The following is a 25,842-nucleotide window of genomic DNA, read 5'->3' as shown; positions in this document are numbered from 1 at the left end:
GAATAATCAAAATTAACTAAATATAAGAGAAATTTTTAGGTAGACTCAGTCCACCACGTCATTCATAGACTAAACCTATCATATTATGACACGTCATTAAAGTAATGGCACTATCGTAATATTACTATTTAAAAGTGTAAATAAGTAATAAACAAAATTACGATAGTGCCATTATTTTAATGACGTGTCATAGTATGATAGGTTAGTCCACGGATGACGTGGTAGACTAAGTCTACCTAAGAATCTCTCCTAAAGATAAAAGACGGTGCTATTGTTAGATCAACAATTACTAATGATAGAGTAAAAAAATTTATTTTAACAAAATCACTCTCCATTATTGATAAGAAAGAAATAGATGTAAATTAAAAAAGAATAATTTTATCAAAATAGAAGTCACATATTGAAAGAAATATATATGACAATATGAAAAATCTAGACCACATTACAAATCTATCCAACAAATATAAAGGCACAAGTACAACATAAATTTAGATGTTTTCCATGGACTAAAAACACAAGCTTAATATCATATTAGCGCAAGAGATGTAAACGTTAAACTAACAAAACTAGTACACAAATACCGAACTGAAACTTATAGAACAAAATTACAGAAACTGCATATGTTAGGCTTTCAACTTCTTTCATAGAGATAAGCAGGCAATCGAGGTTTGAACATAACTTGAAGAGGAGTGGCTTTACTATTTGTTAATCCAGGAGTTGCTCTCATATCAACTGCTTCATTTGATGGAGTTGAGATATCAAAAGCTTGCAAGAAACTTGCAAGCAGTAACTGAGTCATTACTATACCAAAATTCATCCCAGGACATATCCTTCTACCACCACCAAATGGTATCAGCTCAAAGTTCTGACCCTTCACATCTATCTCTTTGTGTGCGCTCAAAAATCTCTCAGGTTCGAATTTTGTTGGGTTTGACCACACCCGCGGATCCCTGTGGATAGTGTGAAGGTTAACCAGTAGGCGGGTACCTGCAGGAATATGGTAACTGCTGACGGTACAATCCTCCGTGAATTCACGCGCTAAGAGTGAACCAACTGGATACAGTCTCAGCGTCTCCTTGATTATTGCTTGGAGATACACCAGCTTGTTCATGTCTGATTCATTCACTAGTCTTTCTTTGCCAACTTGAATATCTAACTCTTCTTGTGCCTTCCTCAGTGCAACGGGATGGTTCAGTAATAGCACTAGAGCCCATGTTACAGAAACAGTTGTGGTATCAGTGCCTCCGGCAATAAGAGTCTACAAAACAAATATGCAATGTCAATTCTTTCCTTTCGACTGCACAAATATGGGTTAATTCTCCAGTTACCGTAAAAACCTATAGTTAAGTAGCCGCAAAAAAAATTAACCCACACAAATACAGAGTCATAATAGATAGATTATACATAAATTAGACTACAAAAATTGACTCTTTAGTTACCACGGTTGTGGCTTTCCTGACTGTATCAGGATCATAACCGGAGAGGTTAATACCATCAAGAACCAACATCAGAACATCAATGAAATCTTTATCTTTATCGCCCACTTCACTGATGTCTCTCTTCCTGCGATGCTCCTCTAACCACCCGCCAATAATGGTATCAAATTCTTTAGCTGTTTTTTTCATGGCCTTCTCATATCCACCAAAATCCATCCACCCAAGAAGCGGAAAGGCATCCCTCAACACATACACTCCCGCCAAGTGAAAGAACTCTCTCGCTGCCTTCTGAAACCGATGTGCTTCTTCCTCATCACCAGCAGCACTGATACCAAAGTATCTCTTCCCTGCTACCATTCGCAAAATCACGTTCATATTTATGTCATTAAACCACTTCTTCATTTCAATCAAGGCTTGGTTATTCCCATCTTTGCTCTTCTCCCAAAATTTGAACAGATCCTTTATTGATCCCTCCACCTCATCGGCTCTAATGCCTTTAAGTAGCTCAAGCCTGCGATTGGAGAGTAGCTCTGATGCTACTACTTTTCGCATCTCACGCCAGAACTCACCATAAGGGGCGAATCCAAAATTAACAAAATTGTGGCCTAGAAGCTTTGCAGATGTGAATTTAGGCCGGGTGGATACAACGGCATCATTGATAGTGAAAAGTTCCTTGGCCAACTCCCAGCTATTGACCACCAAAGCTGGGAATATGCCAATCCTGATGGTGAAGATAGGTCCATACTCATCAACTAATGCTGCTAACGCTATGTGGGGAAGCTCACGTCCTGCTAACAAGGGCAGGTGACCTATAATAGGCCATGCACCACCAGCCTCTGGAGCTGCTTTAGTCTTGGCTGATTTGGACCACCTCTTGTAGAAGTAGAAAAAAACAAGTATGGCAGTGAGTCCAAGGGTGATACCATTTAGGTATAGCAGAAGCAGAGCCATAGTAGCTAGATTTTGGTGATAGTTTCATGTTAAAATCCTAAGCTTTACTACTTATAATATTCAGACTCAGTTGGATTGCTACTGGGCCACCCCCAAGCTCTCATAGTCAATATTTTAGTGAGCAATCATGTAGTCGTCGATTTAGAATTCTAAGCTCTTACCATAAACAGGGGATTTGGATACTACAAATTAGCGCCAGATGAATTTTTTAGAAAGAAAAGACAAATCCACTAAATGATATTTAAACTTCAATGATACCAAAATAAGGTTGTCATAACCCTAGACTAAATTACTAGGAGACAAAGCTCGTGATTTATCTTCTATCTCATTAGATAGATTCTTTTGTTTGTCATAAAGTAGGTATTCTCATGCATTGGAAGTATAATGACATGACCGTATGGTTTTAATCAAAGGTGGAGTATATTGATTAAAAAATATGGAGCTAAAAGAGACATATTATTTTAATAAAGCCATCAATTAAGACTAAACGAATTTTCCAAGCTTTATATCGCAAAAAGAGTCTTTGAAATATTAATTCTTTAATGAATATCAATCCTTAAAGGATAAGCACAAATGGACAAGACAGAAAATTTAGCACAAAACTTGCATCAATATGAACAAAACTTGAAACCACAATAAAAATATTAATCAAATGCTTCTATTCACTATTAAACTCAATCGAAAGTGTGAAAATGAGAGATCCTATGTACTTCTATTACTTCTACTATAATGCTTGTATGCATTACTGTTCATTTCATACCACTGTCACTGTGTGAAGTGCTCAGCTGACAACAAGGAACAAGCGAACAAACGAAACTACACTGAAAAATCACTCACCATGGCTGAATGCATGTTCTGAATGTCACAGAAGATTGTGTTCTTTTATGGTAAAGACTAAAGACATTCTTTCCAGTAACATAGTGTTTTAGAATGAAGTCATAACATTCAAAGTAAAACGAAGTTTTCACTTTTAACATTATTTTTTCTGGGGAAAACTTGAAGTAACAGAGTGATGCAATTGTCTCTACAACTAATGCCGTTGCTTCTGAGAAAATTAAATTGAAACAAGATCATCAAAATTATGTCAAAAAGGGGGTATTTTTATTAGTTGAGACAAAGATTTGCAAGATTTAAAAATCAAACCACAATTCCATTAAACTATTTCACAGCAACCTTACCTGGCGATTCACGGTAAGGGCCATGGTATCCACGTATGCTTAAGTCTTTTATATCTAATAACTCAATTTCCCACAGAAACATGTCAATCAAGTCAAATAATTTCTACATGCTATAGTTTATCTAAAAGCTAAACACCCAATTATGGTATACTTGTTCAATACTGGTAATGGGTTGCATTTCCAATCCATCATACATACTGACAATTAAAACTAACTGTGTTATGAAACCTAGCAATCCCTAAACTCCCAAAACCAATGATGAAATGGAAGAACGTTCTTGCCAACTGCCAATGGAGCTTGCCTTAAAATCATTTCCCCATTAAACTTTTCACTAACTGCATCATACAATTATTCGTCATGTTAAATTCTCAATAACCATCAGGCAAAGAAAATTTATATATCTCCAGAGTCCAGTCTGCTATATCTAATAATAAGGAAAAAGAAAATCAATTTTTTTTACAATTAATCCAGTGAATGAGTATCCAAAAGACTATATTATACATCTACTATCAGAAAGATTTTAAAAATACCTTATGCTTTAAAGAAATCTTCATATATCGTCAAATTCCAATGTGCAGAGACCGGTAGTAGGATTCTCTTCCCGATAAATGATCTCAACGCAGTCCATTTTTTTTCTTTATGCCTGAATACCTCAAAAAAGGAACAAACAAAAAATGCAAAAATTGAGAGCTCTACCTAGTCAAGCTTTGATTTGAAGCCAGCTGAAAAACAGATGCGCGCTACTAGCCCAAAAAGGACTCTTCTGTAAAGTCCTAAAGGCAAAGGTATCCAGTGCCGTACAGTAAGGCATATAATGTCTCTCATACTCTCTTTTAGAGTTCCCTCTGGTCAAGCTCCATTCCATCGACCCGAGTGGCTATGCTCCTACTTTCTAAGAGACGGGAATGTAAATAGAAAACATCCTCCGGGAAAGCCTCACGGCCTGGTGGTCGGCTTGAATCTCTGCAGCATAAACATCTGGTACAAAGCATTGCTTTCTTTAATCACAGCTGTTGCGTGAAAGAGTTCACTGGATCAACAAATACATTTGGAACTAATTTAGGGTTTGACTACTTCAAATAAATTTCATAAAATTGAATTTTTACGAAATATGTGTTTGGTTCAAATGAATTTTTACAATTTAAATTTGTATTTACATTCCAAATACAAAATTTATTTTATTTTATTTTATTTCAAATTAATTTTATATTTAAAATTCGGGATACCAAACACAAAAATTCATTTTCAAATGATTTTTAAATAAAATTCATTTAAAAATGAAATAAATTATACACTAGAATTGAACAAAACAGAACCTTAAGTTCTTCAGTGTTGCAAAATCTAAAAGGCTATATTTAACTCAGCAATAGACATAATTTTATGGCTTGATTTGTTTCTGAAACTTGAAACCCTCTGAATTAAAAGGACATGAAAATCCTCTAATCTTTAAGGTTATTGTTATTAGAATGTGTAAATAAGTCACAAATTATTGGACTAATTTTAATCTCCAATACTAATATTTACAAGAACAAATTAGGTGAACAAATTATTACAAACAAAACAATGAGAGCCACCACAATTAGTTTCAAAATGTAAAGCAAGATGTTATGCAATCAGGGACAATGTTGAAAATAATATCAAAAAGTAATGATGAAAATATATATGTCGCCTAAAAATCTAAATTTGTATTCGTATAGTTTTTGACGCAACAGACAACTGAGAATCATTGCTTTACCATACGTTACTAATGATACCTTTTCTTCTTCTACCTCACTGCCATTATTGGTGGTCTCTGTCTCTGCAATTGCGATTGCGATTTGCAAGACCGAGTTGCAGCGCGGAAACCGCTAAATGGGCCTCATGTGTTTTACTTGCAAGGCTAATCATTTTTTAGTTGGGCTGTGGAGCCCGTTTCTTTTTTGACTCTCATCATTACTCCTAAAGTCTTCACCACCAAAATGATGGTATAGCATGGTTACCAAATATATAATTATAGAGTATAAATGGTTTAATTGCAAATAAATTCACAAATTTTACATAAGATTTTAATTATATCACATCATTTTAAAGTAAACAATTCTATTAGCATTTTAAATTGGGTGATTTCCAGCTGATGTGGCTGCCGCTAGACAAAATAAAAGAACATGCTCTACAATAGCCATGTCAGCTGAAAATTATTAAATATTTAAAAGTGATATAATCGTAAAAAAAGTAGTCATAAATGGAATTATTTAATTTTAAAAAGACGTGTTAAAAATTACAATTTCATATAAAACTTGTCACAATTCAAATCATAAGCGTGACGTGCTCTTGAGTGAGCTGGACCATTCCATTAAATCTTTGAAAAGGGGACAATCTCATATTTGATGGTTTGTCGTTAGAAAATGTGAATGTCGGCTCTGAAACTCGTAACATGTATAAACGGATCACCCGAAACAACATACATTGACAATATATATCTAATATTGCGGGCAATCGAAACTCCAACAACATACAGTGTTATTGAGACCTAATAGGTAGCACGTTCCAACCAATTCATAACAGTTTTAAAAATAATTCTAAAAACATATTTATAATACGTACATTAACAAATATATATATAAGTTTCTTAATAAAAGTAAATAATAATATAAACTAATGACATGCAAAATCTCTAAAAACTCTGGAAAGCTTCACTAGCCCTGGTCCTCCGGCGCTTAAATAAAAGACTGGTCTAGGAATACGACATAAAACAATACTAATATTTTAAATACACCATCTAACTCGATAGATTTTTAGACACCACTCAATAAACATACAATCTGACATGTCATTCAGGTAAATTAACCAACACTTAGACAATCTATCAAAACATAATCAAACAATCAACAGTCTTAAGATTTTAGTTGTGCTCCACTATTTTAAACTCAATATTCAAAAATCTCTTTTAAAATTCAAATGGTTATATCAAAATAGAATTCCCATAATCTCATGAAAACTAAATTAGTCGAGTTCTCACAATTTTAAGTTCAAACCGTCCGTTTGGAAGACTCCAGTCAATCACGTATAATAACCATGAATTAAACAAAATTATGGTACCTCGTAAATATGGAAAACACGTTTAAAAGATAATCTCAACATCTCATTTGTAAAAAAAGGAGCACAATATAATTCAAACTCAAACCACCAAAACTCAACAATACTTGTGGGTAACCCAAAATACATGCCAAAAGACCTCTCATACCACTGTTGAGAATTAACCCAACTTGTAGAAATCCGGAAGTCGGATGTCGATCCCACGGAGAGTGTGTTAGGAGCAATTGATGAGAATGAAATTTGGTTACGATTCAATTCGTCTAGCAAAAATACGAATGGTTGAATTTTCACGTAAAATAACTTGCAAACAACTATTAATTAAACACGCTACTTAACTAAAACAATTAATCAACAATCAACTAATTAACACGCGATTTAACAAAAGGGTAAAGCGTTTAGAGGTTGCTAGTCATGCCAAAGTCATATCTAAGTAGTTTGGGTTAAGGTGATGGGAACTTAGGTCGGGTCAAGCTATTCTACGGAACCAATTCCGCTCTCTCAAGCCGGAATTGAAAGAGTCGAAACTTGATTAACAATCCTGAAATCTAATCCACTCTCGTGCTCATAGATTTCAAGAGAGTTAATAAAGTCAACTAATCAAGCAAACTCCACAACCAAAATAGCCCTAGATCATGCTAATGCATCTAGGTCTATAGCATGTACTCCCCTAGGTATAGTCTAATTAGTTAACTCTCGTCCTCCTAATTAAACCACATAGCAAAGAATAAGAGGCCAACCTATTCTAAGCATTAAGCTCAAGAAGCACAACAACCAACATCACCCATAAACCCTCACCCTAATCACCTATCTAATCAATCATGACAATCATAACAACCCCCAAACAAGGGGTTTAGCTACTAATCATCATCATGGCATAACTAATTAAGCAATAGTAAAGATTAGGCATAGAGTAAAGAATAAATACCTTGGAGTAATAATTGAACTTAAAACACATGAACAAGATAATGAAGCTTGAATTAAAAGATCAATACTTGTATTTAATAAGTCTCCCAATATAGCAAAATCTGGAAAAATAATTGAAGAACACCAAGAACTTTATAGTTTCTATCCTAAAATAGAGAGCAAAAGGAATGAATTTGATTGATTCAAAATTGTTGTCTACAAAAGTGAATCATCCTTAACCTAAAATATAAAGTGCCTTATATAGTCTAGATAAAAAGGGGAATAAAAACACCCTAGTACAAGAGATGTTGGGCTAAAAAGGGAAGTGGGCCACTTTAAGCTCTTTCTTCAAACAAATTTCGTCTTCAGCTTTTTTCCATGTCTTGGTCGAGAAGCTCATTTAAGTTGAGCTTCTCGATCGAGAAGCTCCTTTGATGACCCTTCGTGCAAAATGTCCTTCATGTCTTGGTCGAGAAGCACCATGTCTTGGTCGAGACATGTGTTAAATTACACATGTTTCTTTTGCTTCTCAGCTTCTCTTCCAAGACATGCTTTAAAACTTGATTTCTCTTTAACTCTTTGCTTTAGCTTCCGACTTTGATATTTCTTTAATTCTTCACTCTTTTTAGCCCAAATAGTTCCGCAAACACTCCAAATCACCTGAAACGCCAACACACATAATAAGGTATCGAAACACCTAAAAACACATGTCAAAACGCAATAAAGCGATGCGAAAACTATCTAAATACTAGGAGTATTCTACTCCTATCAACCACCCATAGCATGTATAACACATGGCAATCAACATTCACATCTCAATTAACCTACCCAAGTCAAATCATATAATTAACTCTAACCATGGGTAACAACAAATACCAACAATGCAACAATGCATAAGCCAGATATATCATGGCAAATAGATTAATTAGCATGTGAATTTATCAATTAAGCATAAACAACACATATACTCCTAATCTCTACATATTTTCAAAGTTTGAACCCAACACCCAAATCTCCAAATCAACTCCGATCCTTATTTTAGAAGTGTTTGATCAAGTGTTATGGAGTGGTTTAGGGTTTACCTTTCAAGAATATCATGGATATATGTGAAGGACGAGTTGAGGGCTAAAAAATCGATTTAGAGTTTGTATGTTCGCACAAAAAAACCAAAACTACGTTTTTATATGAATTTCAGGATGAACAATCGTTCAAACTTTGAACAATCATCTAAACCTAGTGAATGCTCGTTCACCCCGCAGGAAGTCTAAAAATTAATTAAAATGGACGATCATCCGCACTACCTGGACTCTCGAAACTTGATTTCTCTTGTCTGAAACGATGGATTAAACACTCGGAGCAATGTCAAACCTCAAGGAACACTCACCCCACTCTATATCACACATAACACACCTCAAAAGTCATACAACCAATCGGATTTGCCAGCCGACGAACAATACGCGCCAACTACACAACGCGAAACGCATACAAGCAATTTGAATCAAATCAAAGTAGCACATGTTTCAACATGAATATTCACACAGAACGCATGTGATACACACATGATACTCATCAAGACACAATTAAAGTAGCACATGTGTTAACTGCTAACCCTACATATCGCAATCCAAAATCAAGTTGGAATTATCAAGAGAACATGCCGGAGAAATACGGGGTATTGCAACTGTAGATTTATCTTCAACCAAATTTAAATTTACGATATTAATCTTATTTTTGTTTTTCTCAATTAAATCCTATCATAGATAAAAATTCATTTAACCATTTTCTTAATCAATTATGTACTAGCATACGGGAGTTCATTCATATAGAGGAGTGTGCAAATGGTCGGTTTAATTAAAAACGATTTATTTAGTCAAATAGAGTAATTTAATTATTTTATTTTATTAGTTGAACCAGCCATATTAGCAAATTTAATCAAAAATATTTTAATCAATTAATCTAAATAATTAAAATATAAAATTAAATCAATTTAATCAAATATTTCAGTTAAACTGATTAATTCAATTTAATTAAACATTTGCTGACCCCATGTCTGGTGTCAAAAAGACGATCATTTGTAGGATGAAGAATTTTAGCAATTGATTGAAAATAGACATTAACCATCCAGGTTTTCTTACATTATAACTCGACCCACCATCAACTACTCTGAACCCTTTGCAAGGACAATGCAGACCCTGGCCCAAGTTTTTCATCATCACAATATTGCTAAATCATTACTTAATTTTTCAAAGGTCGTGTCTCTTCATCATAACAATTTCACAAACCCTACCTTTAATCGTCCAATCCAACCATATATCTCATATAATAACACTGCCATTTTCATATTTGAGACAAAATTTCAAGAACATGAACAGATGCATGAAAAAGATATATTAGATATTACTTGTCCATGCACGTTAAAGAAAAAGAAAAAAAATTAGAGAATTAATTTTGTTAGCATTTTAATTAACACTTAAGAAGGGTCAACTCCTTTGATGAATCAGCATAGTCCATTTGCCAAGTTGGCCTTCCAAGAGTAAACTCTAGATTAATCAGACGATTAGAATCTAAGCTTTCCTGAACTCCATCAGACATGTGGAGGTCTGCCATGGGTCCGTCCTCCTAATAAAGATACCAGCTGGGATTACATATGAAATTTCACTAACATTAATTTATAATATAGTTTTTCATGACAAAACCATACCTTCATATCATGTGCATTGTAATGAGGATATGTTAATGCCTCATTGCTTGGTGATCTACTCTTGTCCCTTGTCTCCATTGATGATGACCAAGAACCTCTGTTCACAATAATATCCAAATTAACAATCAATTTTTAAACATATCGATTTATCATTAAAATAAGTTAATGGATTAAAATATAATTTACGTTTATTAATTAAATCATTTATCTTTTTTTTTACTATTTCGATATAATTTGTGTAATTATATCGAAAAAAGACCAACTAGGAGTCCTTTGATAGTACAATTTAATTAAGATAGCATCAAACATGGCAATAACATGTCAAGATTTTTTCCTTTCATTTGAAATAAGATAAAAAAAATCGGTGCTTGAATATTTAGCAGAACGCATGCATATATTCTGAAAAATGAAAATATGGGTGCTCAGATATGCATTCAATATCAAAACTTGGCATCTGCATAAATCTAGAATAAAATAATGAAAACTTTGAAGACCAGAACTCAATCTTTTGGTTTTTTGTTGATTGTCCATACGTATAATCCAACAAAAACCAGCCAAACATATATAGCTCCATCAACTAATAAAATGACAACTTGATGGTGCTGTAGATACAAACTAATTAAATTACCCATTACACTAAATAAAATTACTACTAGTATATTCAAAACCAGCATTGAGATTTGAACCGAGCCCTTGACTTTTAGCAAAAATTGGAATCAAGACATTAAACAATCCAACGGATATGGATTGCGAATCTGTATTTTTATGCAAATATTGACTTAATTTACTATAACCATTGTGTCTTGAAGCCCTAGCGAACTTCATTAACATCTACTACTACTAGAGATTTTAGTAGTAAGGGCCTATTTAACTGAGGGTGAGAAAAAACATGTTGGATCACCGAGAATAAGCACTTTGTGTCTATTCGTGCATGTATGTTTGGCATTGGTTTAATGTATTCATTGAAATCCAAATTAAATCATTTTAAAATTAAGGGTGAGTAAAAAAAAATTACAACTACTGAGCTATACATTTTTAACAAAATGACAACCACATTTTATTTATTAAATTTTAACAAACTGAGCTTTAATTTTTCTATCAATGAACAGTTACATACTCAATCAATTTCGGTCAATAACTACATATGTGGCTGACGGATTGCGTACGTAGCAAAGTCACGCAAACAATTTGTTGGTCACATAGGCGAATATAGGCCATAATTGATTGGGTAACTTCTCATTGTTAGAGAAATAAAAGTTTGATTTCCAAAATATAACATATCAATCGGTAACCGTTTTGTAAAAAATGTATAGTTGAGTAACCACCGTGTGTGTATATATATATATATATATATATATATATATATATATATATATATATATATATATATATATATATATATATATATATAATTTGATAAAGGGTATAAAATGAAACAGAAGGAAAACAAAACAAGCAACATATATAGTTAGGCATTAACCTTATTTGGGTGTTTTGTATGGTTGGTAGTGATGATGTTGTTGGTGGTGGTGGGCTGAGAGAACAACAAGGGTTGGTATCAGCTTTTCCAGAAGATAAACCTGTAACTACATCAACAATTTCTGCTCTTTGCTTGAAACCCATATCTGTCTGAACTTGACCTGCAATAATTATAGACAGATAACCGTTGATTTTGATCCTGCTTTATCAGACGTTAACCTTATAATTCACTTCGTGTCCGACCAGTTGAATCAAATTTATTTGTTATAGGTTGAAACAGTATTAAGAGAATATGTTAACTAGGAATAAAATCCAGGAAGGTACAGTCTAATTTACCTGCTCCTTTGTCAGTGCTCTTCACTGTTCTATACATCTGCATGAACACCAACAAGAAATTAAGAAAAAGAAAGTTGTAAGAACAAAAGTCCACATTTCTAAGATGACCCTTTTGTCCACATTTCTAAGACTACAAATGGGAATATTGAATATTATGTATAGTAACCCCACCTGTAAGTGACTCTTCACGTGAGCTAGGGTTAGATCTTTCACATTCATCAACTCTAATACGGATTTTGGAGTTGCTCCTGTTTGCATATTATACAAAGATAAGAGTAAAGTTCTAATTATTCATTTGTCATGTAATAAGAATATAGGAATAATTATAAAGTGCAAGAATTTGATAGATTGTCTTGTTTGTATTACTTTCATGGCCGCCAAGAAGCTGGACCGCATGTACAAAATGAGCATGAAGAGTTGTGGTCCATCTCATTCTCGGAGCTCTGATGCTTCTTTTAACTCCATTTCTCTTGAACTCGCGCCCATATATCTGAGATAGATGGTGATGATGAAGATTTCTTGGCAGTTGCAGTGCTGGAGGAGTACTTAAATCTGCCATTTCAAACCCTAAGCTCAAAATGGGCTCGTGAAAAAGACCATTTTCATGGCTTAAATCGCTTCCGCTGCTACCGGAATCAGTAGCAGTCGAGCTTCTCTCGTTGTAAAAGGCTTTTCTAGTTTCATAATTAGTACCCATCTCTTTAGCTTCACAATCCGAGACAAAGGGTGGGCTGATCTGCAAAGAAAGATCAGGCAAAGACGACGCAGTTTTCATCATCCTTCCGGAGCTTGAGAACATGAGAATGGATCGACGGTGGAGATCTGCCTTTTCAATTTAGGATCAAAAAGAATAAGAAAGTCAAAAAGTGAGCTATGAATTAAAGCAAATGGAGGGGTGATTATGAATCATTATATCATGAGTGGCTTATGATTTGCATGGGTGTTGAAAGAAAGAAAAAGAAAAGATAGAAAAAGGAATAGGCTTTTTCAGTAGGATGACTGTTCTAGGGCTTATAGATATAAATAAAAAATGAAGATGAGCAGAAGTTAAAGAATTGCAGAGAGTATTAGTCAGATTATATTAAAAATAATGGAAGAAAGGAGAAAGTAACAGAGGTTTCCTGGGGATGATAGTTTAAGTAGAAAGTTAGTGAAAAAAGGGAAGAAGTGTATTCAAGACTCTGCAGAAGATGGATCAGAAACGTTTCTTTACTGAGATAGATTTATAAATGGTGAATGAAAATCAAAAAGTTGCAGCTGGGATTCAAGAAAATAAATTAACTACTGTTCAATGGCATATTTGGAAGGATATTGAATTGAGAGGGACCTTAATTTCTTTTCTTTTCTCTAGCTCTCGCAATATATCTCTAGCTCTCGCAATCTATCTACGTCCAAGGATTGTGACCCATTTAAATTCTTTATTTTTATTTTCATTTGTTTATTTAATTGTAAGATTATAGCTATAGTTTTTGGTTGGATTAAAATATTGCCTATTTATATCATGAACGAGGATTGACTGGCAGGCCAAAATAATATCCCTGTCATAGTGCTGCACCATTTTCTTCCTTCTTTCTCCATGAGGAAATAAATTGAGTTTTAAACCTCTATAATTTTCCAACTTCCAAGTCTACCTTATTTTCATTTAAATTAAATGCACTTCTCAATTATATTTCTTACATATTAGTACAATTAATTACTTGTGATGACACTTTTGGTTAAGGAAAAAAATGAAAAATAATTCATATATCCACAACTTCAATAAAATTGACAATACATCATGAGTTAAATATTTTAACAATTTGGTTCAATAATTTTGCATTTTGAATCATGTACATACCAAAAGCAAATAAAAAACGATGAAAATTTTAATTAATAAAAATAAAATTCAATTTAAGTAATCTTTATACTATATTAATTCATATATGAAGAAAAAAATAGTAATTCTTTTTTTACAATGAAAATATTTTAATAACATATAAATTTTGATAAAAAAATGTAGATTGATAATTTTTTAACTTTCATTAGTTTTCTCCAATTATGTAATAATGTATCTTAAACAAGTATAAGAGAATAAAATATATTTTATTTTTATCAATTAGATTTTTTTTATCTTTTTTCTTTGCTGCTTGGAAATAATTGATAAAAAAATAAAAAATTGTTAGACCAAAGTGACAAAATATATTTATGATATGACAAATTACTAGTATAACTTTGGATGTATAGATTTATTTTTCCAAAAAGAAGTTAACTTATCAAATTAAAATGACAATTATAAAATAAGAAATTAGGGCTTATTATCGATTAGCTAGTTAGTTATCTACTTGATCCAGTTCTAGATGTGAGTCATATTAATAAATATGACATCAAATAAGTAAGAAAAAATTAATGAAATTTTGTTAGTTCAATTAAGACCAAATATTTGTTTGACCAAACTGTAATGTAATCAACATGCATGTGGTATATGGAAACCAATTAACTTAAATATATCTGCATGCAGTTCCAGCGCAACCTTAACTCTTGCCCTAAACCGACCTTATAGTATTGCCAGCTAGTTACAGTCCAGTCAAACAAATGTCCGAATCCAAATTTCTAAGGCCAAAAATCATTATTCATAAGTTCATATATACTATATAGAATTATTATACCTTAGTCGACTTTGGCACGCACGTAGTAAACTGCCTATAAAGATCGAGCTGTACACGTGCGAACTGGCCTTATAGAGATGCAGAAAATATAAAACTGAAACTAAATTTGGTCCCGTGAATAAGAAGAAGAAGAGAGGAATATATGATTATAGCATAAGAATAAGAAGGAAAAAAATTTAAGTGTCAGATTGGGTGGGGTCTCCGGCGACACAGACCCACATGCTACTATTTTTCTTTCCCATTTAAGTTTCTTAAAAGGATGCTGTCCCACGCGCTTTTAATTTCCCTTCTGCCATGCCATATGTATTTAATATTTATTCTTAGCTCATACATTTCTATTCGTCACCCACATCCAGAAATTCCTACAAAGACCCCAAAAAAGGTTTGCGGGTTACTTTGCCATTGCCATTGTTCCTTATATCTAAGGCTAAATCCCCCAAGTTTTACCGTAAAGGGAAGCATAAATTGACTCTGAAATAATGGTCCTTCACATTAATTGCATTTTGTTTTTATGTTGTTCTAATTAATCATCTACCTTCTTTTCCATCTATACTTCAACTCATCTTAACAATTGCACTTTCAATCAGGCTAACCTTTCGATAACTGCTACTTATTCTCTATGAAATTGTAGTAACAGGTTCAGTATTCAAAAATTTAGGATAAAATTTTCATCCACGCTCCCTAAGCTTTAATCTTTTTTCCCATTTAAGTTACTTTGTATTAATACATAATTATAAAATCCATGGCTTTCAAGTGGTATAACCAAAAAACTGTTGTCGATTCTCTATAAAAAAAATATACTATTAAATTGAACACTTACAAAGTGATCTAATAAATATAATTACATTTCAGAAAGAAAAAAAATTACAAAAATAAAAACTATAATATAAACATATGTTAATAAAACAACTCATTTGTAAATATCATTAAAACGGCGTGTATCTTTCTATATTTGTTATTTTCATTTGTTAAAGTATTTGCATTATATGCGTCAATAGTAGTATATTTTGACGGAAAATTAATAAATGGAGGACGATTTTTTTTATTAGATCATTTGATAGTTGGAAATTATATAGTTGCAAATAAAAATAGACTTTGAAAGAAAAAGATAAAGTTTAAGAATTTTGGATCAATGAACTATAGCTCAAACGGTATAAGCGCTAGGTAACAATCTACTAGATCGTGTGGGATTGATTTTTCCCACAAGCGCTCCCTCCACCCCAATTATTAAAAAAAAATTAAGAATTTTGGATGAAAAATTCAGAAATAATTTAAGTACTGTTTTTCTTGCATTCGTCTCTATTTTGGCAATAAAATGAATAGTGAATAAATTATTGAACAAAAGGTCAACGCGCCTCCTGAACTTGTCATACGGGGTCGCCGATTTATACTTTTTTTAGCAACTAACTCCAAAACTCATCCTTTTTGGGTCAGATATCCTATAATTTATATTTTTATTTCAAAAATGAATTTAGGATAATTATATCGTAATAATTAGGGAAGTATTTTTGCATCCCTCACCTCCGATTTGTATTTTACGCGTTTTAAAAATACAATTATGAGGTTATTTGACTCAAAAATAAAAAGTTTTGTGTTAATTACTTAAAAAAATATAAATTGAATTAAATGAGTCCGTATTGCAAGTTTAAATGGCGCGTTGACCTTTTGCTCAATAAGTATTCATAGGAGGCGCGTGTAATTGAGAAGAGGAAAACGGAGTTGGGAGCTAAACGTTAAACGCAACGTGTAGTAATTGTCTCTAGATAACAATGTTGCATTATTCCCTCTCCGTGTCCAAATGTGGAGCCCCAGCCCCACCCCGTCCGAGCGTACCACAATCGTCGGCGACAACATAGCGCTAGAGATACAAATACTGACCATCATCACGTGACTCTCTTCTCTTGTTCTCTTCTTTTGTTCTTTACTCTCTTCCCGTTTCAAATGCTGCTGCTTTCCCCTCTTCTCCATTATTTTATTATTTCTTTATACCTACATTCACTACAAAAATTATATCAATTTTTAAATCATTTGTTAATACTTTCTTAAGCCACGGTCAGCGCCTGATGCGCTCTAGATTCTCCGGGAAATGTATTTCTTTTTTATTATTTATTTGTTTTGTCTTGTATTGATTATCATTATATAGATCAATTTGTAATATCCGGTCAACATGTCTCTCTATGCCTCACTTGTGATCTTCTCAAATGCCTTGCCCTATATTCCATATTCCATCTGTTTGTCTTATAACTACTCACTCCTTGTATTTTACCAATCTTTTTTCTTCTTCTAGTATTTTAAATCATTTCCAGAAAAGGGTCTCTCTTATTTTTCAAGTTTTGAACAACATGTAGCAGAACTTAGGCTAGTGGGTGCCCAGCAATTCATCAGAATTATGACTATGTATGGTTTTTATTAATTTCTACCTTTTTATACTTCATAAGCTCTTATAATGTTGAATAGTATAAAAAGCTTAATGGAGTATAGATCAAGCAAGGACAGACATTAAGCTAATTAATTTTCTCATTACCTAATTATATCTTCAAATAGCTACATTATAAATATGCTCTTTGTTAAGTGCATATTAATTAATTTCTTTCCGTTTTACCTCTCCTTTAGATTCAAAATAAAAAAATCACATGCAATTATTGCAAAAGCAAATTTGGGCAAGTATTTAATTAAGTTCAACAATAATATATTTTCAGAACATTAACATGAATGATCATATTGTTAATAAAATTGCAATTTATAGCTAATTGCTGGTTTGACACTTAAAGTGAAAGTTGTTCCTAAAAGAATTCCATTATTTATTAGCTAAACTAAACAAAAATTAGAGAGTGATTTATTGAGTAACCATGACTCATAGATGAGAGCAAAAATTGGTGGGTGACTTAGAAACAATGCAAAATGATGTAGTGATAAAATTGTAAATCTCATTGTCTGTGACAGAAACTCAAAAGAAAAGACAAGAAACCCAATTGGAAGAATATTAGCTTCTTCATGGTGATTCGTGAGATCATCGATCGGCATGTGTTTGCTTTGGAATTAGGGTATTTTTTTCTTCTTTCTCTACCTTCTCCCACTCCACATCTTGTTTCAAGTAGTAAGACAAAAAAGAAAGTAAGGAATCACCGAAATTAACGCCGTTTAGGCTGACGTGCACTACAATATTAATATTATACAAATAATGCATGGTTGATCTGTTTGGTGTTTGGTAATAATAATATATATTCCCACATCGTTTTGCTACTTCTGTAGAATTCTTTTTCTTGTATGCTCAAGATTCAAGAAAAACAAAAGATTCTATCTTTAAAAAGAAAAGAAAAATTATTCCTTTGGAAGTTAATCACAATAACAATAATGAGGTAATGAGTGAAAGGTAATAAAAGTTATAAAAATGGTCAAAAACTCAGTTTAGGAAAAAAGAAGAAAGAAGAGGTAATTAAAGGTGAACCTAAAATGGCGTATTTTTGACACATATCATAGTTGAAAGCAACATAAAATAGGCAGCCCCAGGTTCACTGTTTTCTAAGCTCCAACGGATATAGGCCACTTGGCAGCTTCCTGAGCAGTTTTGGTGAATTATGGATTTATGAAGAGTTAATTAGCAGAAATATTGGTGTCATTTTACAAGGAATAAAAATTTAAGAGGCGATGAAGTCAGACCCTAGCTATGTTCTTGAGACTTTAAACCCCTTTTTTATTACTACTAGTATTAGGTAGATATACCTTCATATAGCAACTGCAAATAATTTAACTATCAAGTTGCTATCATAATTCTTAGCTCACGTAACGTAGTACTTTATAAAATAGAAAGTATGTATAACGTATTTTATATATAAAAAAAAAGTAGTAATAAAAAAATGATTTATTTTAAATTTATAACTCATTATTTTAATTTTTCAATATATATTTTATTAATTTATTTGTCTCTCTAAATAGTGATTTTTTTAGAAAAGTTATATTTCCAAAATTAAATAATCAATTTGAAAATAAAAATATCATTAGTTACATAAGGAGTAGATAAAGAATAAAAAAACAAATCAAGACCTAACTTGATTAAAAAATATACAATTTTTGAAAAATATACTTTTCAAAAAAAAAAATTATCGAGAAAGTTAGTATGTAAGAGTAGGTAATTATTTCATTTGGTTTACTTACCAACTTCCTAAAGAGTTACTCCCTCCGTCCCATAAAGATAGAAAAAGTACCACCTTTTTTTGTCCCATAAAAATAGAAAAAGTAGAGTTAGTTAAGTTAAAAATTATCAAAATACCCCTACATGCTTATCATAAAACATTAAATGCATATTTTGAAAAGATAAACAAATGAGTTGTAAGTGCTATAATTAGTAGAGTGGCTTTGGAAAATGTACATAACTAATAAAGTACAAAGGGTAATTTAGACAAATTATCACAAATTACCTATAAATAACTACTTTCTTAATTCTTATAAAATGAGTACTTTTTCTATCTTTACGGGACGGAGGGAGTATATTTTATTTTTAGTTTTAATAAATTTTAATATAATAATAATATCTTCAATAACTAACTAAACTAATTAAAATTAAAATTATATTTTATATTAATTTTAATTAAAAAAAGTACAGCTTATCTAGGTTTTCTTAGAATCCATTTCTCTAGTCAAATAGAGGTCAGACCCTCAACTTTTCGAAAAATATAATAAAAAAATTAAAACAAGCAAAAAATAAACGCTATTTTTCAGAAAGCAATATTTTTTTAGTGAATTTATTCTCAACCAAACACCCTGACCAAGTAAGACCCAAATCAACTAGCTATTTATTTTAAATATTAACAAAATTAATTATACTTTTAATTCATTATTAATGTTTTGTTAATAAACAAATTTCGCTCATGGTGAATAAGCTTTAATTCAATAAAAAATGGTTAATTTGTACAATGTAATGTAAGTTTACAAATTAACTCGGATCTGATCAATTAACCCAATTCCGATTATACATGCCATAACTCTATTTATAAATATAAAAAAAGTCTAACATTGTAACTTCAATAAGTAAATTGTAACTGCTCTTTTTTTTTTTTTGATAATTTGAGGAGATAGAGCGCTTGTGGAAGGAATCAAACCCACGACTTAACAGTTTACTGTTCAGTGCTTATACCATTTGAGCTAAAGCTCATTGGTATAACTGCTCATTTATTCTTGGTAAAAGACGAGGGTTTCTAGCAGTTAACTGCCATTGAAAAAGAAATATCGTTGGGAAGGTGAATACAAGAGGCACAATTCTTAGATTCCATGGAAAGCATTGACTAATTAAATTAGAAAGAAAGCCTACCTGAATGCGATGGATAGCTGCCTATCTCCTACTTACATTATTATCTTTCTCTCAATAATTTTTTGGAATTTTAATCAGGAAGACGATTGGTACGGCATCGTTTCTTCTTCCATAGAACTGTTAATGGAGCCAGCATAATTAAATATCGACAGGTCCGTATACTTCTAAAAGTCAAGAACCAATCTCACAAAAAAAAAAAATAGAGAGATTATGTATGAACTTTTATGAATCTATTTTTTAGTGCCTGCACTTTTATTTTTTTTAATTTAGTGCTTTAGCTTTTTCTAAATGTATCATACGAGTATTTGATAGCTATTTTTTGACCATCGATCGTACTACTAATTAACATAGTTAAAAATAATTTTTAGATATTTTATTATATAATTTGCTATTTTTATTTCATATAAGCACCGTATCAATTATCATATACACATTGTTATCACTGTTTTTCCTAATATAAATTTATATTTTTTTAGTACACTAATGACCAAAAAATAGTTAAAACCATTTATTTTAATTTATCTTTAAGAAAATTTGAAGACGATTATAAAAGAGGCCTAATTTAAAAAAAAAAAAACAAATCTTTGTGTGTATTTGTAATTTAAACCAAATATTTTTATTTTATAACATTATTCTAAATTGACAATTTCATTGCAATTCTATCCATTTCTCCAATAAATTTATTTTTTCCAATCTTTCACTTTAACATAATATCTATGTACTTTATTTGGCTTTTTCGGTCATTTTTGGCATTGTTTTTTTTTTTTTGCTTCAACATTTAGAATTACTTTTTCATGTTATTTTTATTTTATTTTTTAGATTAGAAGTTAAATTTTGAAATTCTAAAAAACGGATTTTGCTGATAACGAGGTTAGTATATAAATTCAACTGAAATTAGGACAATTAAATTGATAAGAAAAAAGTTGGATAGAATTACAACGAAAAAATAAAATTGCGATAGTATTATAAAAATTTAAAGCGTGGTTTAATTTATAAACACACGCAAAAGTTAGTAATTTTTTTTTTACAATTAAGCCTTTAAAAATAATAATAATAGCTCTTAAACATAAAATGTATATTGTGAAAAGTTCAAACATCATCCATGTGCTTTTTTTTTCTTTTTAATTATACTGATCCTAATTAGCTTCAATTTCAAAGTTCTGCAGCAACCTTCGATCTTGATTTTGTAATCTATTGTTTTTTTTTATCATCAAGATTGGAACATATATATAATCGTACGCACCAAATGACATAATGCCCCGCCTTATTTTCTGCAGGCATATCATGTGCCTGCTTTCAGATATTGTTGGAGATTTCAGAGTGGCCACTGTAATTAATTTGATGAAACTTCATGAAAAATCATCACGTAAAAGAATTGTTTATTATAATATTAATCAAACAATTATAAGTTTCGATGTTGATATAATAAGTTTTCTGTCATTCTCAACTTCTCTAGTTTCCAAATTGATGTCATGTTTAATTTGTATTTGCACCCATAAATATTACAGATGCGGTAAATAATTAATTAAAAAACATGAGTTTGGAACGAAGTTATGATATTTATATGTTTGAATCTTCATCTTCTGTATATATTATTACTTGAAATTCTTTTAAATTTGATATTATGCGTGCCTTATAAATATTATCTCGTGACTCTGCCGAACTCTCATTTTCCAATTCCAATAGTTGTCTGACGGACCACATGAAATGTATAGATTTTTCTATATTTTTACTTTTGTCCTAAGCTTATTATTATGTTTTTCTTTGACTCTTTCCAACATTTGGTAGAAAAAATGAATACCCTTTTTTGGTTGTCAATTGTGAAGCTCTGTTTTGATGGATTAAACAACCAACTAAAACCCCAAATGTCAACATCTATTTAATAAATTCTCTATTCATTTCCCTTTCGCTAAGGAATAAACTTCCCTTCATGACGCAAACTCTACTGTTTTTTTTTTAAAAAGCATTAAAGAATATTTGGCTACTTATTGTATTTTGCTATTGTCACTAGAAATATTGTTAAATCGTAAAAATTGTTTTTAAATTTTGTTTTAAATGATGACCTCTTCTTGTTGGCAATATTTGGATCTCCAGCAAAAATGTGTCTTATATCCAGTATCCACACGACAATTACTACATGTTTAATTGACTTATGAGACTGTATCAAACAAAATAAATATGTAAATACATTTTTTAAAAGAAAATGTGTTATTCTTTTTAGAAGAAAGATATGCTAGACCTACCACAGATAACTCCATTGGCTTAGAGATGCAAGTTAGGAATAAGGGGTTTTTTTTTTTTGAAATGGGGAATAAGAGTTTAGGTTAGCTAAATAAAATGTATTTACTTATCTATAGCTATGTCTCAGTTTGCTAAATATTTTATAAATTTAAAAATATGTCAATTTGATTTATTATTTTTTAAATTTTTCTCAAATACATCTATAATTTATTTAGAACTGACATAGCGTAATATTATAGATGCACGTGTTGTCAAATATAATATCATGCAATTCAAAACTGTATAGATATATTTGACACACTCGAAAAGATAATGAGTCAAACTGATAAAATTTTAAAATCATAATGTATTTGGCAAACGAGACATAGTTTGTGAATAGATAAACAAATATTGCCTTTAGATTATAAGTTTGAACGTCATCTCCATAAATAACATAATTGTATGATATTTTGAAATTAATTGTTATGTGTAACTCCTAATAAAGTATGAGGCCATGGTCGATCTGGGCTGTCGAGATGTCTAGGACAGTTGCCCTGAACAAGCCCTCTGGCTACTCTAGTTCCGTTTAAAGAATTGGTGTTTTGATAATCCCTACTTTATTGACCGCAACTTCTGTATTTATTATCGCTTTCATTGCTGTCCCTCCGGTAGATATTGATGGTATTCGTGAACCTGTTTCTAGATCTCTACTTTATGGAAATAATATTATTTCTGGTGCCATTATTCCTACTTCTGCGGCTATAGGTTTGCTTTAGGATTTTGATTATTTTTTTCGATTCCCTCCTCCTTTTTTTTCTCTTCCCTTTTCACCCTAAAACCTAAACAAAACTCCAGATAAAAATTTACAATATTTCAATTATATCAAATAAAATTATAAAATTTATTAATCTATATTCATTTTGAATTTTACAGGAGTCGAATAAATTTTTTTGAAATATTATTTGGACTAGTCTAAGTAATGCCGTCTAATAAAAAAAATTAATGAATAACCAAACGAAATTTTGCTACCCCTAAATGAAATTCTTGATTCCGCCACTAACTACTGTGACGGGTTATTATATTTATGTTTCTAAAATCTAGTTCATATATATTCCAAAAACTCGTTAGTACGTATAAATGTCCACGTATTACAAAAAATTGCTAGCTGGGCTGTGATATTTAAATCTGATTGTATCTAGTTGATGATGTAAAAACAAACAGACAAGTTGAATGTGGAAATTGAAAGCCTGCAAAATAGAGGGGATAATAGTGAAACAATAATAGATAAGAATAGTCAAACCTGAAATTGATTGAAACAAAGATAACTATAAAGCTGAGGAAGATAAGACATTCCTGCAATCTCATTTCTTCTGATTTTCAACAAAAATGGTAACTCTATTCATCTTCCGGATTATGGCTTTTTCACCGCCCTCTCAGTTTCAGGGTATATCAAACTTTTTTGGGTAACAACTAACGAGTACTGTGTATACTTTTTTTAGCATGGGGATCTTGCCTATTTTGCATGTCAAGTTTATCGGTTCAATTATTTAACCTCATTTTAAAAAAAAATCAAATATGGTTATTTAAATATATATTATCTATTTATAACCGTACATATAAATTAATAAAAATATATTTAAAATATTATTTCAATATGTTGTTAATTTTACGAGTTCTGACAATTATATCTAAACATTTAAATAAAAAGAATGGAGGTTGTAATTGATAAAAATAAAAGAGAAAATAACAAAAAAAGTCATAAATCACAACTCTTTTTTACCAATTGCCATCTTAGTTAGAGCTATTTCTTTGTTACCATTATTATATTAATTAATAGCACAAAACCCATTTAGTTTTCATTTACTATCATCTTTCTCTAACTGACAACACGTGTCCAATAAATAACACATGTAAATATTGGAGCAAGATTTGTGCAAATATCAAATTGGGTCCCACTTAACCCGGTTTCATTTGCTAAAGTCCGATTCACCTATGTCACGCATACTTTTTCTTTTCCATTCAGCAACTCCTAATTCTCTGCCGTGTGGTCATTTCTACCCTTTATGTCTTGAAATAAACATGTGAGCTCCATATGATTTTAAGATTTTTATCTGGATCATGGGCCTGTGGCCGCCCTTAATTGGGATGAGTATTATTATTTGATTGCAAGATAATTGAATGAGCAATGCAATTTTGTTTTTGCACAATTACGTTTGTTTTTTATTCATCATTTCAATTGAAAGAGAATAAATTAATAATTGATTAAATATGTTTAATTTTTTGTTTTTAATAATATTAGGGTTATAACTGAAACTAGAAAAAAAGTGACAATAGTGATAAATATGAGGACTTAATTTATATCAAAATCTATTAATTTTATTAATTAAAGCCATTTTTAATTCATTTTATATTAATTATAGCTAACTGAAATATAATAATTATGAATACATATTTGATATATTTATTATACATAATTGATACAATCGTCTTCACAAATTATCAATAATAGTGGGTTTAATTTATTGGTATTTATTTAATTTATATTTAGAAATCTATAGTATGTTATTTTGTTTTTTTAAATATTATTCAGATCTTTTAATTAAAAAATGGATACATCTCCGATACATATTTAATACATATGCGGTACATATTTGATACATCTCCGATACATATTTGATACATCTCCAATACATTTGATTTTTTTACGATATATATTTGATACATCTCAGATACATATTTGATACATCTCCGATATATTTTTTATACATATTCGATCGTTCAAATCTTTTTTCTTATTTTTGTACATCTTCTTTTTAAGTTTTATTACATATATCTTTTTAAAACATATTGATACATTTGAGATACATATTTGATAAATCTTTGATACATATTTGATCGTTCAAACTTTTTTTTATATACATTTTTTTTTACTTTTTACATATATTTTTTATACATATTTGATACATCTTTGATGACGTATTAAAAAATTTATTACATGTATTACATGTATGTTTTTTATACATATTTGATACATACATGATAGATATATTTTTTTTTCTAAATTTGTACACGACATATTTTTTTTTAAAAATGTACTTAATAGATAAATGAATGCATGATATATATAATTTTTAATGTATTGAATAGATATATGGTTGAGACATAATTTATATATGATAGGTTTATTTTTCACTTCAATAGATACATCTTTAATACATAATTATACACGATAGATATATTATACATGCATCAGATCCGTGTTCGTTATTTATCTACAATGTATCCAATAAATAATTCATAAAATTGTATTTTAAAATTGTATCATTATGTATTTTTTTTAAATTTAATATATTCACATTTTTAAAATTAATATTAATATATTTAAAGTTTATATATAACAGATAAACTAAAATTAATAGTAGAATTTATATGTATAAATAAATAATGAATATAAGTGAAAGTGTTTGTGTTTAGGACAAATTTATAAATAATAGCACCAAAAAAGGATATAAGTGATGTGCACCTGTTCATCATTTTTTTCATGAAAGTTAAATGTGACCATTTATACTATGTGACAGCCACTTGTTGTAATCTAATTGGTTTGAGCTTA

General features: G+C 30.8%; 2 protein-coding genes across 5 annotated transcripts; both read right to left on the bottom strand.

Annotated features, from left to right (window-relative positions):
* Positions 1 to 400: 400 nt before the first annotated feature.
* Positions 401 to 5,429, bottom strand: LOC126654664 (cytochrome P450 CYP82D47-like). 4 transcript variants are annotated; one of them, XM_056104226.1, is made up of 5 exons: positions 5,320 to 5,429; positions 4,367 to 4,595; positions 4,096 to 4,208; positions 1,440 to 3,989; positions 401 to 1,258 (listed from the first exon to the last, which is right to left on the bottom strand). In XM_056104226.1, exons 4-5 carry the CDS (start codon positions 2,385 to 2,387, stop codon positions 632 to 634), a joined length of 1,575 nt encoding a protein of 524 aa, XP_055960201.1. In that variant the 5' UTR covers positions 2,388 to 3,989; positions 4,096 to 4,208; positions 4,367 to 4,595; positions 5,320 to 5,429; the 3' UTR covers positions 401 to 631. The 4 variants fall into 4 exon arrangements, with proteins under 4 accessions (XP_055960201.1, XP_050204567.1, XP_055960202.1 ...); XM_050348610.2 differs by having other exon boundaries at positions 1,440 to 2,309; positions 4,096 to 4,595; XM_056104227.1 differs by lacking the exon at positions 4,367 to 4,595 and having other exon boundaries at positions 5,320 to 5,424.
* Positions 5,430 to 9,897: 4,468 nt separating this feature from the next.
* On the bottom strand, positions 9,898 to 13,445 carry LOC126671475 (probable transcription factor KAN4). Its single transcript, XM_050365246.2, has 6 exons — positions 12,426 to 13,445; positions 12,231 to 12,307; positions 12,060 to 12,096; positions 11,725 to 11,884; positions 10,245 to 10,341; positions 9,898 to 10,162 (listed from the first exon to the last, which is right to left on the bottom strand). The coding sequence occupies exons 1-6, from the start codon at positions 12,856 to 12,858 to the stop codon at positions 10,007 to 10,009; spliced, it is 960 nt and encodes a 319-aa protein (XP_050221203.1). The 5' UTR covers positions 12,859 to 13,445; the 3' UTR covers positions 9,898 to 10,006.
* Positions 13,446 to 25,842: the final 12,397 nt, after the last annotated feature.

The sequence above is a fragment of the Mercurialis annua genome, linkage group LG1-X (genome assembly GCF_937616625.2).
Source record: "Mercurialis annua linkage group LG1-X, ddMerAnnu1.2, whole genome shotgun sequence".
NCBI lineage: Eukaryota > Viridiplantae > Streptophyta > Magnoliopsida > Malpighiales > Euphorbiaceae > Mercurialis > Mercurialis annua.
This window is presented reverse-complemented; position numbering and strand designations above follow the sequence as displayed.

Excerpts from the sequence above, each read along its gene's own strand:
- LOC126654664 (XM_056104226.1), bottom strand. The coding sequence starts at position 2,387 with ATGGCTCTGCTTCTGCTATACCTAAATGGTATCACCCTTGGACTCACT. Across the intron at positions 1,259-1,439 it reads TCAGGAAAGCCACAACCGTG|ACTCTTATTGCCGGAGGCAC; the intron begins GTAACTAAAGAG and ends TTTGTTTTGTAG.
- LOC126671475 (XM_050365246.2), bottom strand. The coding sequence starts at position 12,858 with ATGTTCTCAAGCTCCGGAAGGATGATGAAAACTGCGTCGTCTTTGCCT. Across the intron at positions 12,308-12,425 it reads GCTTCTTGGCGGCCATGAAA|GAGCAACTCCAAAATCCGTA; the intron begins GTAATACAAACA and ends ATATGCAAACAG. Across the intron at positions 10,163-10,244 it reads ACAATGCACATGATATGAAG|GAGGACGGACCCATGGCAGA; the intron begins GTATGGTTTTGT and ends TATCTTTATTAG.